General features: G+C 34.4%; 2 protein-coding genes across 2 annotated transcripts; both read left to right on the forward strand.

Moving 5' to 3' along the window:
- Positions 1 to 3,107: 3,107 nt before the first annotated feature.
- LOC116342577 lies at positions 3,108 to 8,760 on the forward strand. The gene is made up of 6 exons (XM_031770250.1): positions 3,108 to 3,233; positions 3,396 to 4,242; positions 4,670 to 4,811; positions 5,262 to 5,307; positions 5,387 to 5,493; positions 8,182 to 8,760. The coding sequence occupies exons 2-6, from the start codon at positions 3,935 to 3,937 to the stop codon at positions 8,548 to 8,550; spliced, it is 972 nt and encodes a 323-aa protein (XP_031626110.1). The 5' UTR covers positions 3,108 to 3,233; positions 3,396 to 3,934; the 3' UTR covers positions 8,551 to 8,760.
- A 5,124-nt stretch (positions 8,761 to 13,884) lies between these two features.
- Positions 13,885 to 16,859, forward strand: LOC116342529 (homeobox protein Hox-A3). The gene is made up of 4 exons (XM_031770185.1): positions 13,885 to 14,781; positions 14,881 to 15,016; positions 15,195 to 15,592; positions 15,704 to 16,859. The coding sequence occupies exons 1-4, from the start codon at positions 14,117 to 14,119 to the stop codon at positions 15,984 to 15,986; spliced, it is 1,482 nt and encodes a 493-aa protein (XP_031626045.1). The 5' UTR covers positions 13,885 to 14,116; the 3' UTR covers positions 15,987 to 16,859.
- The last annotated feature ends 11 nt before the right edge of the window (positions 16,860 to 16,870 follow it).

The following is a 16,870-nucleotide window of genomic DNA, read 5'->3' on the forward strand; positions in this document are numbered from 1 at the left end:
AAAGCATTTCCATTGAATGAATAGACACTCTTGGTGGATTTTTGTTCATTACCTTGTCTAATCTCTTGTGTCAAAAGTCAGACATCGAAATGTGAGTCTGATGAATGAAAAGTTGTTACTAATTGTTCACATAACAATTGAGTGAGCAATCACAATTAATGACGATTCCTGACTGGTTTTTTTATTCTGTATTTCTTTTTCTTCTTCTTCGTTTCCCGAATCACATTCATTTTGGTATATGTAATATACGATGTAAGTGGAGGATAATTAAAAAGACGTTCAGGAAGCGGAATTTCTGCTCATAAATGCCTATTATATTTTTTCTTTCAAATGTAGAGAATATGTTTAACACCAGGTTTTTCGCATCACATTTATAACCTGTTAAAATCGGTTTATCTGTAAGCAAAAGGAAAAAGAACCAAATACAATGAGCAAAACGAACGAATGAAAGAAAAAAAACTGCAAATTAATCAAATGAGCATGTTCTATGCAAACACACATGTATTAATTTCGTGCCAGAAATATCCATTTTGTATGGGCAAGAAATTATCTTCGCACGTAAGCAAAATGTCTAATTACAATCCACAAAAGAGACAGAGAGATGCAGAGAGAAAAAAAACTCCTTTTGAATGTGCGCACAATTATGTGTTTCTTACCACAGAAGTTGTTATATTGTTGCTTTGCATTCATTTGCTACTCAACCACGCTCGCTATATCATTTTCGTATAAAGTGCTCTGCATTAAAAAGAGAGAACACTTGTTTCGTTCTCTCTCTTTTTTCTCTTCATTTCAAATAAGAAAAAAGCGCGCGCATTTGAATAGATTTCCATTTTTGTGATGCCGTTACTGTTGCCGTGTCAAACAAATACAATCTCATTTGTATTGAGGAGTTTGAGCATTGCGTCACTCCGGCTATTTTTATTTGTCGCTTTGTCTTTTATGAGTCTCGGTGTTTTTGTTCTATAAAAACCAAAGATTGTAAGCGTATTTGTTTGGTTAAGAACAATTATTCGGTGTTTCTGTCATTTTCCATTGTCAAAAGTTGATATTGTCAAAATGTTTGTCACTGGAATATAGCACCGCATTTGAATTACAATTTTACAAAGCGAGCTCTCTATCAAAAGAGCAACACATAAAAATGCTCAAGAAATAAACGAAGAATGAATACAAAGAACAAAAACTGATTGCTCATTCTTATGACATCTTCAAATAATAGAACAGGTTGTTTGGTTTTTATTGTTTTTGGTCGGTAATTAACAAACATCATACTATGCGTCATTTGATTCACCTTTCTATTGGTGGTGGCAGAAAAACCACAAACTTCAAAAATCTGCGCGTCGATTATCTGCCACCTAATTCAGTCGTAAATCAATTGTAAATAGAAATTATTTACATTTTTTTTGACAGAGGAAGAGAGGAATGACTTTGGGGGCGATTATTTGCATGCAAAAAACAAATTTTATGGAAACTTCCCAGAATCGCACTGAAGTTAAACAAATTGACCTATCAATTGTGAATCGTCGTCGACGTCGACATCATTTTCGAAAAAAAGCGCCGTTATTACATTTCAGTGGGTATGCACATGAGAAATCTGGAATCTTTTGTTTACTACTGTTTAAGGTTTTTTATACCGATATTATAAATAAAAATTCGCTACATTGATGACCGTCAAAACGCAATACAATTACATTTATCTCTATTGTTATGCATTGTTCTCTTGTAGGCGAAACAGCTGAAACTTGTTTCTCACATTGAAATGACTTCGTTTTTTTTGGTGGCATTTTATTACTGCGCCCCTCGGCTTAAAAAATACTCATTTTTGCATGTGATAGTCGCCAAGTAAGTGGAATTTGTTGAATTTCTTCGGCTTCGTCGTAGATGTAGAGTTCATTTTACTTTTATAGTAGTTATACTGTATTTTGAGTACGGACGCAATAATGTGAGATTCGCCGTTTCTGACGCATTATTCCAAGTTCTGAGACAAGTAGAAAGAAATAAACTAAAAACTGGTTCACCTCAAAAATATCTATTGAATTACTTCAGGTTCATGATTCTCGTTGCTTTTTTCTTCTCTTAATGGAATAAAACTTGATTTATTTTTATAATTCTCATCTGATTGCATTTGCATCACAATTCCACATATATAGTCATTAAATCTCAGTTGTTCGAATGTAATCTTTTGTTTCGATTGAATTAAATTAAAAAATTCAAGAATCATGTTAGTTGTCTTATTATAATGTATCGACATACCATACAATTTTGTGTCACAATTCGTAGCATCTCGCATAAAGTATTTAATTTGTTTAAAGTATAAGACGCGCGAGCATTACGAATCAATCCAGGTTCGTGCGACGACAAACGTGGACGAAAGATAGAATGGGATGCTTGATTCAGGCAAACAGTAAACACCAGAATAAATGTGACTGAAAAAGAAAATATACAACAATTACAGTAAGACTTGCATGAAATTGTACATTTACACAGGCACAATTGCGGTACAGATCAAGGTTCTTTACGTGAACAAAAAAAAAACAAGTGAAACAAAAAACGGTGGAATCTTAATGGAATACATGTATACTTGTAGCATTCGAATGTGAGCATGCGCAAGCGTCTTTTTGATAATTGACTAGAGCGTGTATTGGTTTCCCTTTCTATTTACCTGTTGGCCGGTCATGTTTACCTCTTTCACAATTACACTCGTAGAGACACTTTTTTGTTCGTTTCTTCGCGTATCTTTCCATTTAAATTCGAATTCCAAGTGTCTCTCTTTTCCTTTCTGAGATCAGTGACGACAATCGTCACTAAAACATGCACAATCTCACATACGCATCGAGAAAGAGAGACATACGAAAGCAGTGGCTGTACCGATTGAAACAACAATCAAACAAACGCAAAGAAAACTACAGGTGAGTGCTGTACGCGCGTTTATGCGCGATGTATGTATTATTCAGATGTTGTCACGGCATACACACCGTATGATTATTTGGATACGAAAAACATACATTGGGAATTTGTCAATGAACGAACACAATCGCGCGCGTGGTTGAGCGCCAAAGCAAGTTACAATTCATAGTCCACAATATTGTCGTACAAAACCACCACAATAACACGCATACACACAGAGCGCCAAAGCCAAATGAGAAAGACGAAACGAAAAATAAAACATCAACTAACATAAAATCATATACATGTATATCTCGTCACCGGCCAAGAGAGACTGTGGAAAACGCCAGGTAGTTAAGAGACGTGCTCACGCTAAATGATTTAGTTGTAAACGAACTCAAAATTAATTCGTACCTATTATTTTGTTTCTCTCTTTTTACATCGATCGAAACAAAGTCAGGCTGAGTGTTTTTTAGTTTTTATTTATCTTTTTTCATTCAAAACTGTTACAGTTCCATATTGCACGCAACATACATACAAAAATTCCAAGACCATTGTGCAATGAAGAGTGCGTACATGCTGCCAACGAGACCAGAGTAAAATTGTTGTCGAGAAAGAAAAAAAACCAGAAAAATTCGTTCACCAGAGGAAAAATCATTGAATTATCTGAAAATTATTTTGAGAGATTGTCTGTGTGTGTGCGAGAGAGAGAGAGAGAGTGTGTGTGTATGAAAAGTAGAGAGAAGCAAAAATAGAGTAATTGTAATTAGCAAAATTGTGGAATTGAATGCAAAGGAAAAGAGTGCAAGTGACGAAATTTTAAATAAGACGAGTAGCACCAGTAGCACAGCTGATAGTGTGTATACAAAGTAGACGAAATAATAAATCCAACGTGCAATTCAAATTTGAAGAGAGAAAGAGAAGGAGAGCACAAGAGTGCAGAATTTATTTCTTAAAAACGACTTCGAAAAAATGTGAAATAAAAAATCCAGTTTTTTCTGTCATAAATGAAGAAATTTCGTAGTAGAAATATCATTAATAATACCAACAAATGAAATTGTGCAAATTAGCCGAGACAACAACATTAACGGCTGCTGCATCAACATCAATCGTATTCGTGTTACGAATCGTAACCGTTGCCGCGACCAAACGCCAGATAAGTGGAAAGAAAAACATGATTCCAATGGTCGTTTTCATATTGTTCGGTATCAGTATGAATTTGGTACGTGCAGAAAATCAATATCGGCAACCGCATCAACAGCAGCAGCAACAGCAACGATACCAAAATAATAACAACCAGCGACAACAACAATTACAGCCAAATATATCGGATGTCGACAATTCTGCGTATTATTACGAGTGCGTGTTCAATTGCAAAAAAAGAAAAAAAAAACAAATAAAAATAACACAAATTAATCGAAAGATTTAAGCAAATTCCTTGCTGTTTTTTCACTGTTGATTGTTGCGTAGGAACTACGAACATTGACAAGCGACAGAAGAGAAAAAAAAGCTGGTAGCATTGTGATAAATGTGACCTTTCTGATTAGCAGAAACGTAAACTGTTTCCATTTCAATGCTAGATTTGTATTGTTATTGTTGTGTTTTTCTCTTTTTAAATTCTCTAAGCTGTGAAATTTGTATCTGTATTTTGATCGGAATTTTTTGTTTGTTTTTCTCTCTCTATTTTCACAAATGTTTCCTGAATGAATGACCTTTCACACAAAACCAAAATGTGGATTATTTTATTGCTGTGTATTTTATTGAATCCGATACATTCGATGCGTAGAGATGATGAGGGCGATGTAGGAACGCAAGCAACAAATATCAACGAACTATTTGATTTTGCATTGGAATTGTTGTGGTCGCTGGTCACAAAAAATGGTTGGGATCAAACTAAATTGCCCGACATATCTGAAGGATTTTCATATGTGAGTAATCGTTTCGCATACTTTTTTTTTGTTGCTGTTGGTGGCATATACAAAGTGATCGCGCACGCAAACATCCATCGAAACGAACGAATAAAAGTTAATAAAAAAAACACACGGCGTTGTTAACTGCTGATATGAAATTTTATGTTTTCTGGGTGAACAACGACACGGCAAAATATATATATGTGCGTTGATGAACGTAAAATTGTGTAGTGAAACAGTTTTCAAAATAATGTTCGCTATTGAGTAATGAAAATGGTGTTATATATGTTAAGTGTTTGCATTACGTGCACTGAATTTAGTTATGTTGTGCAAATTGATGCGATGTTTGTCGGGGCGCGCGCATTTTGTACACACTAATTTTCAAATTGGCCACAAAACTTTGAACATTCGCATAAATATGAATAAATTTTCGTTGGATTTTAATTTTGAGTTTGTATCTGATTGCAGAGACCGTTGCTAATCAATTACAATGCCGGGGTTTTAATGACGAACGGTGAGTGAAATAAGCAAACTACAAAACCAGATCTGATAAAAGTTTACTAATTATTGATGAAATTGTGTTCTGCCATTAGGTATGCTGTGGAATATACATAAAATTGCTAGATACGGTGATACTTACATGTATCTGGATCGCCATAAGCTTAAGTTTTCGGGAAATTTACTAATTGAAAAAGTTAATGTGAGTGTTTTTTTTAACCTTTATATCTCATTCGTCACTATTCGCCAATGATCAATCGTAAATATTTTTTTGAATATTAAAATTGTGCAATTTATAAAGCACACCAGTGCCAAATCGTTGCAGTCAATTGAATACAATTTGCATGTGAAAAAAATTATATTGTAAAAACAATCACCAACACATTTCGTCCATATACGTGTATAGGAACGTCATTGTTATTGAAAATATATTGAACTTCGATGCGACTGTGTCAAGAACACGAAAAAGCAAAAGTCGGAACATTTTTTGCATGGGTTTTGTGTGTATTTATCAAAGCACGCGATGAAGAGGCAAATCCAAAAGAAGAGAAAGAGTGAGTTCTATCTTCCAAACTGGGACTGTTAATGCGATAGCCTTTTTTATGTGTCGGTTAAAAATAACTGTCCGAGGCTGTTATTATAATCTCTATAAATTGTCACATAAATATTCAAGAAAAACGTGTTGTATGTGTATTGGTTGTGCCTTGACAAAGTCGAAAAATCCATCCAATCAATATATCGTACGAACCAACGAATACTGCAACAGAAGAAAATGTTGTTCATCACATTGTTTGACCTCCTCTGATGTTATTTCAGTCGATTTTAGAAAAAAAAACAATTTTATGATTCGATTGATTTTGAGTGTATGGGAAAACCACCATTGACCATTTTCGAGGAAACAAATTACTCACTGCATGGTGTCAGCATCCAATAAAAAATAAGCAAAAAGCACAGTTAATAATTTCACAATATGTTTACTAAAATAAAATAGACAACTTTTTTGCGTCATACATATTTTCAACATATAACGTGCGTTTGATTAATTCATCAGCGATAACATAAAAAAAGAAACATTAGACAAATTGGGCTTGTGCTTTGTGAAATAGATAGACGAAACAGAAGAAAAAAACACCATGCAAGGACCCATTAAATGGAATTTTCTTGTGATTGTCACTGTCATATACATTCAACACCGACAGAGAAAAAAAACAATTCATCATTTGACAATTTGATTGGATCATTTCACTTTGGTAAGCTAACAGTGCGGCACATGATAACGATTGTTTGTATTTTAGTTGCCACTGTTAACGTGCTAATTTCGAATATTAAGGTTTAATGGGTCGCATTCCATGCGAACAACATTTAAAAATGAAGAACGAAAATATACCGGTAAAAGTGATTTTATATCGGCGCCACAGGTTTTTTTTCTCGTTTGGTCTTCTGTTTAATGTTCGTTCGAACTGCCAAACATGGCACATCTACCTAAATGTGTAGCAATAGCACTGTTGCTCCTTCTCTTTCGATCTGTGCACAGCAGCACAAGACTTTCGATATGGCACAGTGATGGTAGCCTTCAACTTAAAAACAGAATTGCCTAATCTCTTTAATCGTGAGTTTAGTTTTTTTGTCTTTCTCGGCATTCATTCCGTCAGTCATTTATTCGGTTGATAGACGCAAAAATTACCATTCTTCAATTTTGATTCAAAACGTCACCACTCTCGGTCTCTTATTACAGCTGTTTTTGCATAGATCGATGTGTCGATGTCTTATGACTTATGTCTTGAAATAATAGTCGTCAACAAGCCAGAAACAAACAAACGAAATTCCAACGAGATTCACACGCGCTTAATTCAAAGTTCTACAGACACTTTTATCGTAAAATAACATTCAAGCGGCAATATTTTCCGAAAAAAAAAACAACACGCAATTATATTCAAATTAAAGTGAACTATGCGCTGCAATCGTAAATGGCTGGCGGGTACAGCATGGCACAAAACACATTCGAGCATTGGGACACGATGTAGATTCATAGATATGTAAATAATTTTATGGGTTTGCAGTTGCAAGTGATTACAAACCGCACACGCGACTGCATTATTCAATGAAAATGTTCAGCAATAAATCGAACATATGTTGAATTGAATGAGAGTAAGAGACGGTCGCCGGAGTAAGTGAGCGCATACCAAACAATTTGAACGATAGTTTGGCTTTGGATTTGTGTGCAATGCAATTGGCGACGTAAACGAACGCGAACGAAAGTAAAAGAGAAAGAGAGAGAGAGTGCAATTATACGTTCCAATAAGCATTTGTAGTATCGACTTACTAATAAATGCACATTCAACCAGATGACATGCATTAGGAAATTTTTCGGGCGCGCGTGAATCGCATGTATAAATACAGTGTGGTAAAACAAAAACAAAAACAAAAACAAAATTCAATTTTGCCAAAAACTGATGCTTTATGAATTGAATGCGAGACAAAGCAATAAGCACTTTGTGAATAAAATATAAATTCGAAAATACGAATGCCCGCCATGCAGTCACTCAATGCGGTTGCTTATAACTGTTACACGATATCAACCGTTTGTTAATTTATTAAACGATTGTTACTCCGCGGCGAACCAGCCAGTTTGGTCGCATTCAATTCAACAAGTATTCGCAAGACATACCTCCAGTAAAATTGGTCGCATTGACGCATTTCAATGCATTCACCAGCGAAAATTCTACGAACAAATAATTAATGGCGCAGAAAACTTATGCACAATTGAATGGTAATGTAATGGTATTGAATCATTTGAGGAAGAAATTTACGATTGATCTAAGCATAGTTTAGAATTTAAAAAAAAAAACAATTTCTGATCGTTTTTATGTGTGTATTTGCCAAATTACAGTTTAGCTACGATGTTAAGGCCGGTGTTATGGGTTTGGGACCAACAATTACTGTTGATGGAACGGTCGTTGAAACAATTTTAGGTGGTGATTTTTCAATTGCACTCAACGACACCAATTTCAATTTGGACGATTTGAAAATATTATCGCTCGGCCATATACGCGTTCAATTGACCAGTGGCAATTTATTGCGAACAGTGTCTGGACCATTTTTAACAATAATCACACAATTATTTCGCACCAAAATCAGCACATCAGCATCGGATGGCATCAAGGATTATGTCGGTGATTTAATTAATTATGCAAATAAAATCGATTTATTCGAATTGAAAAAATTCATTCGAATACTTTTAGGTAATATGAAGGTATAATATGACAGCCTAGAATTATTATTTAATTTATTGATTGTATTAACATAAAACCAACAATTAAAATGCTATTATTAATTATAGTTATTAAGGAGATGAACGAATGTTAAACGAATGAGTATGAATACAAACAGGCAAACTAATTATTATTATCATTTTTTTAACCAAAGACAAGAAAATAAAATAAAACCGCAATTATGTGAATTTTTTTAACATTTTAATTTTTCATATTGGTGCAAATAGTTGTGCGCACATGTGATGATGAAGTTTTTTTTTTAAATAAAGTTCGCTGTTGACGAACAGTGATATCATCAAATTGATTGATTTTTTCATTTAATGTTGATTTTACCATAAAAAAAGTAACATTCAATGCAATGGATTACTGTTGATTCGTCGTATATTTCCGTATATCTCTTGATATTTCGTAATATTCGATTGGAGCACTTCAAAAGGTAAGTCGAACTCTGGCAATTTGACTTTCAAGTGGACGCTCTCATCCGAGAATAACATCCAACTTTGTACATACACTAGAATGTTGTTGAAACTTTATTATGTTATTAACTAACATTCGATTGGATTTGCGATTTCATTTTTGAATCAAATTTGAATTCATTGCAAATGAATTTGAATAATGTTTGACCTTGCACAGGTGCTTCATGTGAATTTCCTGATCGAAAAAAATGGTTCACGACATTTGAGCGATAGATTTGTTTATGTGTAGGTGTGTGTGATTTAATCAAAACGAGCCGTACACAATTTGAATTTATATTTCGACCGAATCATTTCAATGGAAAAATATTCTATTTATGTCAATAGACGCAATGCAATATATTTGATATGAAATACGAAATTATATCAATTTGATTAACATTATCAAATTATACACATGTCGTTGATTAAAGTTGATGGAAATAAATTTTTCGACGCAATTTGATGTGAAAATGTCCAACATGGTTCTCGAATTATGACGCACTTTATCAGATGAGCCACATTTGATTTTCGAGTACTATTTCAAACACTTTGTTCATTCAGTCAGTCGGGTTTTGATGCAACATATTGCAGTGCACATAGATAACGTTTTTGAAGTGGATGGAATCTTTAAAACTGGGACAATGAACGTTAAGCGATACCGACATATGCGTCATCTATTATTTAATTCGGAACAACAAGCTGCTTAATTGAAATAAAATTGTGTTTTCGAAGAGTTTTTGTTTGTTGAACATAAAAACGCGAGACTGAATTGTCTATATTATATATTAATTTTCCATGCATTTGAAAACCTATAAATAACGATGATAAAATGGAATGTAATAAACTTTGTATCGCTGAAATTTATTATCATTTCATTTAAATCTCTGCTAAAAACAATACTGCAAACACAATAACAACTAATATAAATCCCACCTGATTCGATAGCATTTCACAATGCACATTGAGTGAGCCATTTAATAAAAATGGTATGCACTAAACATGCTATCGACTTTCACAAATCCTCTCATGAAATAACATCAATTAACATTAAATCGAACATTGAAATCAGAGCGCGCACCGTAAGGGTGAAACAAAAAAAAGAGAGAACCATGCACAAACCAAGAAGGCGAGAGGAATTAATACCAATTTCGAATTGAAGTGTTTTGATGACACTTAATTGATGACATGGAAACATTTTAATCGACACAAAAAAAAATAATCAATTAACACATTGTGCAAGAGCATCCAAGTTGAAAAATGACGAAGTATAATGCGCCTTCGCTGCCGTCGCCGTCCAAATCAAACCAAATACAATTTCGAGTAATTGGTTCAACAGTTTAGCAATTAGAGTAATATGAATGTGGCGTTTGATGTCTCTATCGTTTGTTCGACCAGCACCAATGAGGCAGACAAGCAACGACAATCATTCTCTCAAGCCCAATTTAATTTCACAGTTTCATTTTCATTGCCGACTGTCGATTTGCTCGGATATTGATATCAATCGTGTACACACAAAATCATCATCACCAATGTGTCTATCTCTTTTAGTTAGTTTTTTGTGTTTTGTTTTGTTTAAATCTATATGGCGTTGCACACACAGAGAAACATCATCCATAACAGTAGCCAAATACGATATAGTGCTTGCACCACAAAACAATACTAATTAATGTTAATATAATTTAATTTTTGTTATTAAATCAGATTATGGAACTTATACTGATTATAATTTCAATTAATGTTTATTGAACAGTGTTTTATGGTCGGGAGAGTGACTGATTATACTTACAATTGCAAAACTGTCGATTGAGGGTTGTAGCCCATTCAATGAGAATATGGCATTTTCAATAAAACATATTTTTTTTTGATGAATTAAATTGAGGCAATGATGAGTAAATGAGAGTGAAAACGAGCTAGCTGAAGAGGATCATATTAGCTACAGGAATGTAAACACGAAATAAAATTGTGGATAATTGGGGCATGCTGCCATTCAATTGATTTTTGTTAATATTTTGACACTCATTGCACTTGTCAAATGGTGATAAAAATCATTTGTTCGCATTGTTATTACTATAAATACCATCGAACGAAATGATCATTCACGGTCAAGTTCAATATTATTCACATCGGCAAAACGATTTCCAATTGAACATCATCATCATTAATCTAATGAAACGGATTTGTTTCCGATTTATTTCCTCCTTCTCTCTCTCCCTCTCTCTCTCTCTCCCTCTCTCGCATTCAATTGTGGAGCATTAAATAATACAGAAACGATCAATAAAAATGTTGATTCTTCGGCGCAACGTATTATGTAAGCCTTTTTCATTTCCAAACCAAAGTTAAACGAATTTAGTTGGTCGGCCACGAAATTTTCGTGAGAACCAACAAATTGTAACAAAATGCAATCGGTGTCCACTGACCATATATGCAATATATGTAGTTGATTGGATTTGATTACTTCGAGTCCATTGGTTTATATTAAACTAAATTAGTAGTTTGTTAGAAGTTCGTTAAGTTTGCCTCTTTTTTTTTGTGTTGTGCTTTTTCAAAACTATAGAAAACGCTGCGATTATTAATATTATTGCTTTAAATTATTTTAAATTTAAAAGTGAAATTTAATTTCTGTCATCCATAATCGTAGAATATATAAACAAAATGAAAAGAAAGAGAGAGAGAGAATCGTGTACATATGTGTGACACAATTTTGCCATATTTTGCATAATGCATTTATTGTTTTGGCGCTTCAATTTTAACCATCAATTGAATGTGTGGTATAGCTCTTTTCGGTGTGATGAATCAATGAATCATCCGAAATCGCTGCAAATGCTTTCAAATCAATTTGCTACGGACCAATTTTTATTAGATTGATTAATTAACATTTAGTTTTATATGCATACAACATGATGAATTGAATCGGAAAATAACAACAAATAATTGTCAATTTGTAGCGCATAGATTGGAATGTACGCTTGTGCTATCGTTGATTTTTATAGATTTCTTTGATTTATGGGCATTCTGACGCTGATCAACGATATTAATTAATTTTTTTTAACACGATTAACTCGATTTCTTTGTACAACAGTGCTTCGAGCGCTGAGGCCGAAGGATGAGGTATTTTATTTATTAAATAAATTCATACTTGAACTATTTCGACACCAGTGCTCTTTGGGCGTGAGTACATGTGATCGACACGGGTAGATAAAAGGTTGCCAACTTCACGTCTCCCAAATTGCTGACAACTTTAAAAAGTGTTTTGCGCATCAATGAAGATAAATTGACGCTTTCAAATGATACGCACATTTTTCGTTCTAGTAACGAACATAATTTTCATCTTCAACACACAAAATAGAGAGTGAAATAGATCTATCTATCTCTCCGTATATCATTTCCATTAAATTTGTGCATATATTCTTCTCAGAAGCAACGCGATCAACAATATTTCTCAAGATTTCTCTCTTTCATGCATGTCGTTGATTCACCATACCCGTATTACGCCAAACAAAACACAAAAAACCGACCGACCATTCTGCAGTTATTCATACATTTTACGACATTTCGAATTGCTCATTTTCGAGATCCCACACTCGATCCGAAGCCCACTCTTGCCAATCGCCACTAAAAAACCGAAGAATATTCTCTTCGAACAAACAATTCATTAAACAAAATATATATTGTACATACACACGCATTTAATTCTCCCCTTCGATCATGTTTTTTTTGTTGCCTGAACTTTTGACTCGATATGGAAATTGTAAGCGTGCGCGCGGAGTGAGTGTGAATTTAATGAAAAACTCGACAATCATATGAGAATGAACCTTACACGTGACCCCTATATGAACTCAAACATTATCGAGTATGTTGTAGCAAGCAAAAGGCGATATAATATTAAAATTGATGGCAAAAAGAGAGTAGAAAAAAAAGATGTTAAGTTACATGCGCACATTTGAATCGGTGGCATCCCGTACGGAATAGAAGAAAAATACGGCCACCGAAATTCACACGAATCCGAAGCTCAGTCATAAAGTCATAGACGCATATCGCATCGATATAATGTGTGTAGGCATTGTGAATGGTTCGTATGCGCAATGGCAGGAGGAGCCAGCATAATTCGGTTTTTCTCTTCTTCCTCTTCTTCTTTCAAAAAAAATGTCATGCACTAAGCCACTAGATTCTATTCTCTGTGTAAAGCATAGCACAAAATACACTCACTACTACTGCTGTCATGCTGTCATGCACCATTTACAGGAGTCAGCCGAAACGCAATAAAATGTATCATCGAACAATATGGTCTTCGTGAGAACGTAACATCGACAGAGAAATGAGTGAATACATATCGAGAGACAGAGAGCGATAAGCGGGCATCAAAACACAAAACAACAACAACAACAACAACAAAAAAGAACACAAGAGAAACACATAAACAATTGACAAGAATTTTAGGGCGAAAACTATATCGTGATTATTATTGCCGACGACTGAGTCCCATTTGTGTATAACATGTGCTCTTCCATTGGCTAACTGGGGCGGAGTTTAAACGATCTTCTTAATTGGGTATAAATTGACGAACCGTTATGATATTATCATCATTCTCATTTCGATTCTCGCTCGGAATGCGAGCAAAAAGAAAGTCCTGCTTTTAATTTCATTCGTCGAGAATTCAAATTCAACTTGATTCTTCTGAAAATTTGTGAAATTCATTTCACACAAATTACAATTTAGTTGAAGTTATTAGTTTTGTTTTTCGTTGAATTAAATATTTTGCCAAAGAATAAATTGTTGCCAAAGTTTAACTAAAGTGTGAATAAATTTTCAATTTTTATCGTTGAAATTTTGAATTTTGACAGTGATAAATAAAACAAAGATTTTAACTATTTTCAATTTAAGGAAATTTGATAAAACTTTTTTTAATCACACGGTGTAAATAAACAAAGTAAATATTTAATTTATACAGAAAGAAAAATGTTTGCATAATTTTCCGTCGCTGTGCCAATTCCTCGAAATCGGAAAATTTCAAGTGCCTTTTCAAAAAATCGAAGAAAATAAACAAAGACAAACAAAAGCAACGTCAAATTACGTGAAATACTTTTCATCCATTTATAAAATGGAAACATCTTCATTCGATGATCAAATATTTAACGATTTTTCTGGTCCATTAAGTCCGCTCGGTGCAAAGCAAATAACACAAGGTGGTCATAGTATTCATGTGATGCTCGGTATAAATGCAAATGGATCATCTGATATGTGCAATCAGCGATTGCCCGAAGTGCAAAGTCTTTTGCCCGGCTCGCCAAAGTTAACGCATTATAAAACGCTCGATTACATGGGCAATAAAATTGATTACAATGCAAAAGTGTCATCGTATTCACCGACACCACCGCCAAAATATGACTATGTCAACGGTAAAATGGATCCATATTCACCAAATCACATGAATAAAATTGAATACGCAAAAACCATGGATTACAATTTAAATGCGAAAATGGATTATGGAAGTGGAAAATTGGAATACGATCCGCATATGCAAATGTATCAACAGTCACCTGTATCCGCACAGCAGCAACAACATCCACCGCCGCCAACTTCAACGCATCACATTTCGACGTCGCAGCCGCTCGCATCGCCGTCGATGAACGATAAAAAGAAATCCGACGGCCAATGCGATCAATCAGACAACCAATCAGTAAGCCAATCCGATGCATCGAGCACATCAAAAAAGAACGATAAAAAGAAAGGCGATATCAATGGCGTTAAAAAGAAGAAAACAAGGTATGATGTCAAATAAAAAAGGCGATTAAAATAAAAACAAGAAAATTCTCTTTAGATATTCGAGAGCTCAATGTCCTTTTCTCGCTCTTTTTTTATTAGAACAACGTTTACAGCCTTTCAGTTGGAGGAACTGGAACGTGCGTTTGAACGTGCACCATATCCCGATGTTTTTGCACGCGAAGAGCTCGCACTCAAACTCCATTTGAGTGAATCACGTGTTCAAGTTTGGTTTCAGGTACGTCCACAACGTCAATTTTTTTATGTGCAGTTTTTTTTCTATTTTTCAAATATTTATTGTATTTCATCGTTTAATATCAAATGATACGGTTCTTTTCTTCGACTGTCTCGACATAATTCATGGAAATAAAATAAAAAATATTCAATTTCACCCCCTACCCCCTCTTCGCACATAGAATCGTCGCGCAAAATGGCGTAAGCGTGAACCACCCCGTAAAAATGGATACATAAATACGAATAGTCCGTCGACGCTCGGTACACCATTGGGCCCACCATTTGCTCCATTTCAACAAAATGCAACAGTCACCCCACCGGGCAGCGTGGATAGTTGGACTAGCTATCAATCACCATACGAATTGAGTCCACATTTCAGCCTATTGTCGCCAACAGCCAGCCCATATGGCTCATTTTCTGGACAATACGGTACTGCTTATGTGCACGAAAATCAATTGTATCCCGTGCGCCAACACTATGACTATGGTAGTCCACCGCGTGTCGCCGGAGAAATTGACGATAAAACCGACCATTACACAACCGCTATGGATGATAAATATGACAATCCATGCACCGAAACGTAAGTATTTTCAAACCAAAAAATTGACGAAAATTTTTTCGATAATAGTTTTCTACATTCTTATTGTAGAGGGAGAGAATACAAATTTATTTTTTCTTTCGTTCACAATAGAATGTCGAATGGAAAATACATGGACGAGATAAAGTACAGTAATATGCATAATGTTGAATCGAAATACACAAATTGTCACATTGATGATCATTCGATAAAAACATTACCACCGCCGCCACCACCATCAGCACAGCAGTATGCAACGACAACAACGAGCAATTTAACCACAGTTGGCGGCTGTCATGCGGACGATGTTACCGACAATAATATGACTACTATCATTAAATCTGAAGATGGTAACGTTGCACAGCACAGCTACGTTTTGCCTCCTTTTTTACATTAAAACGATAACTGAACTCGGAACAACGCGGCATCATCAATGTGCCATAATGTATAAAGTATATTCGTATGAGAAAACGAGTAAGGAATCAAATCGGGCACAAATACACCACACCATCCACATTACTCTCGCTCCAATAAACGGATGAGCGATGAACTATAGAGTCTCTTCTTTTTATCGAATACTAATGGAAGATGCCATTCAGTTCAGTTTAAGTTAGTTTAGATAGTAGAAAATCAACAACTTTCATTTTATTCCATATGAAGTTTTCTTTAAAGTTTTTTTGATTTTTATTCTTGTGCGTGAACATAGCATTTTACATGTGTCCGTTAGTGTTAGTTGTTTCGGCATTGTTATAGGTGATCGAACTGAGTCGATTATCATACTGACTGCTGAGAAATTAGTAGGCTCAGTGTGGTTGGTCTGTAATTTTAAGTTTTTTTTTTTTGTTTACAACGAAATCCAAAGACGTCTTGCCAAAATAGTATTCTATGTGAGTTTAGTATCATTCATTGTATCGGTATTGTTTTCAATTTGTTTAGAATTAAGCTCTTTTTATTCGATAGCCTACCTATGTGTATTAATCTATTCAAATGCATTCCGAATGTGCCTTCTTTTTACATCAATAAGATTTATTGACTAAGCATTTTAGTTTAGTTTCTTTTTTTGTTTGTTGACAGTTCCAAGGAGTAATTTAAAAGCAAAAAAATTACAAAAAACAACAATAACAACAAACCTTAGATATAAGTGAATCGAATTCTAAATTTAAGTTTTGTACATTTGAAGAGCATTTATGCTTAGATGATTTTGAGAGCATTTGGTGCAATTTTGAATTTTTCTAGGACAAATCAGATCAACGAATTCATGTAAATAGATCGATGTTTTTT

The sequence above is a fragment of the Contarinia nasturtii genome, unplaced genomic scaffold, assembly GCF_009176525.2.
Source record: "Contarinia nasturtii isolate CC-2019 unplaced genomic scaffold, AAFC_CNas_1.1 Cnas_scaffold_864, whole genome shotgun sequence".
Taxonomy (NCBI): Eukaryota; Metazoa; Arthropoda; class Insecta; order Diptera; family Cecidomyiidae; genus Contarinia; species Contarinia nasturtii.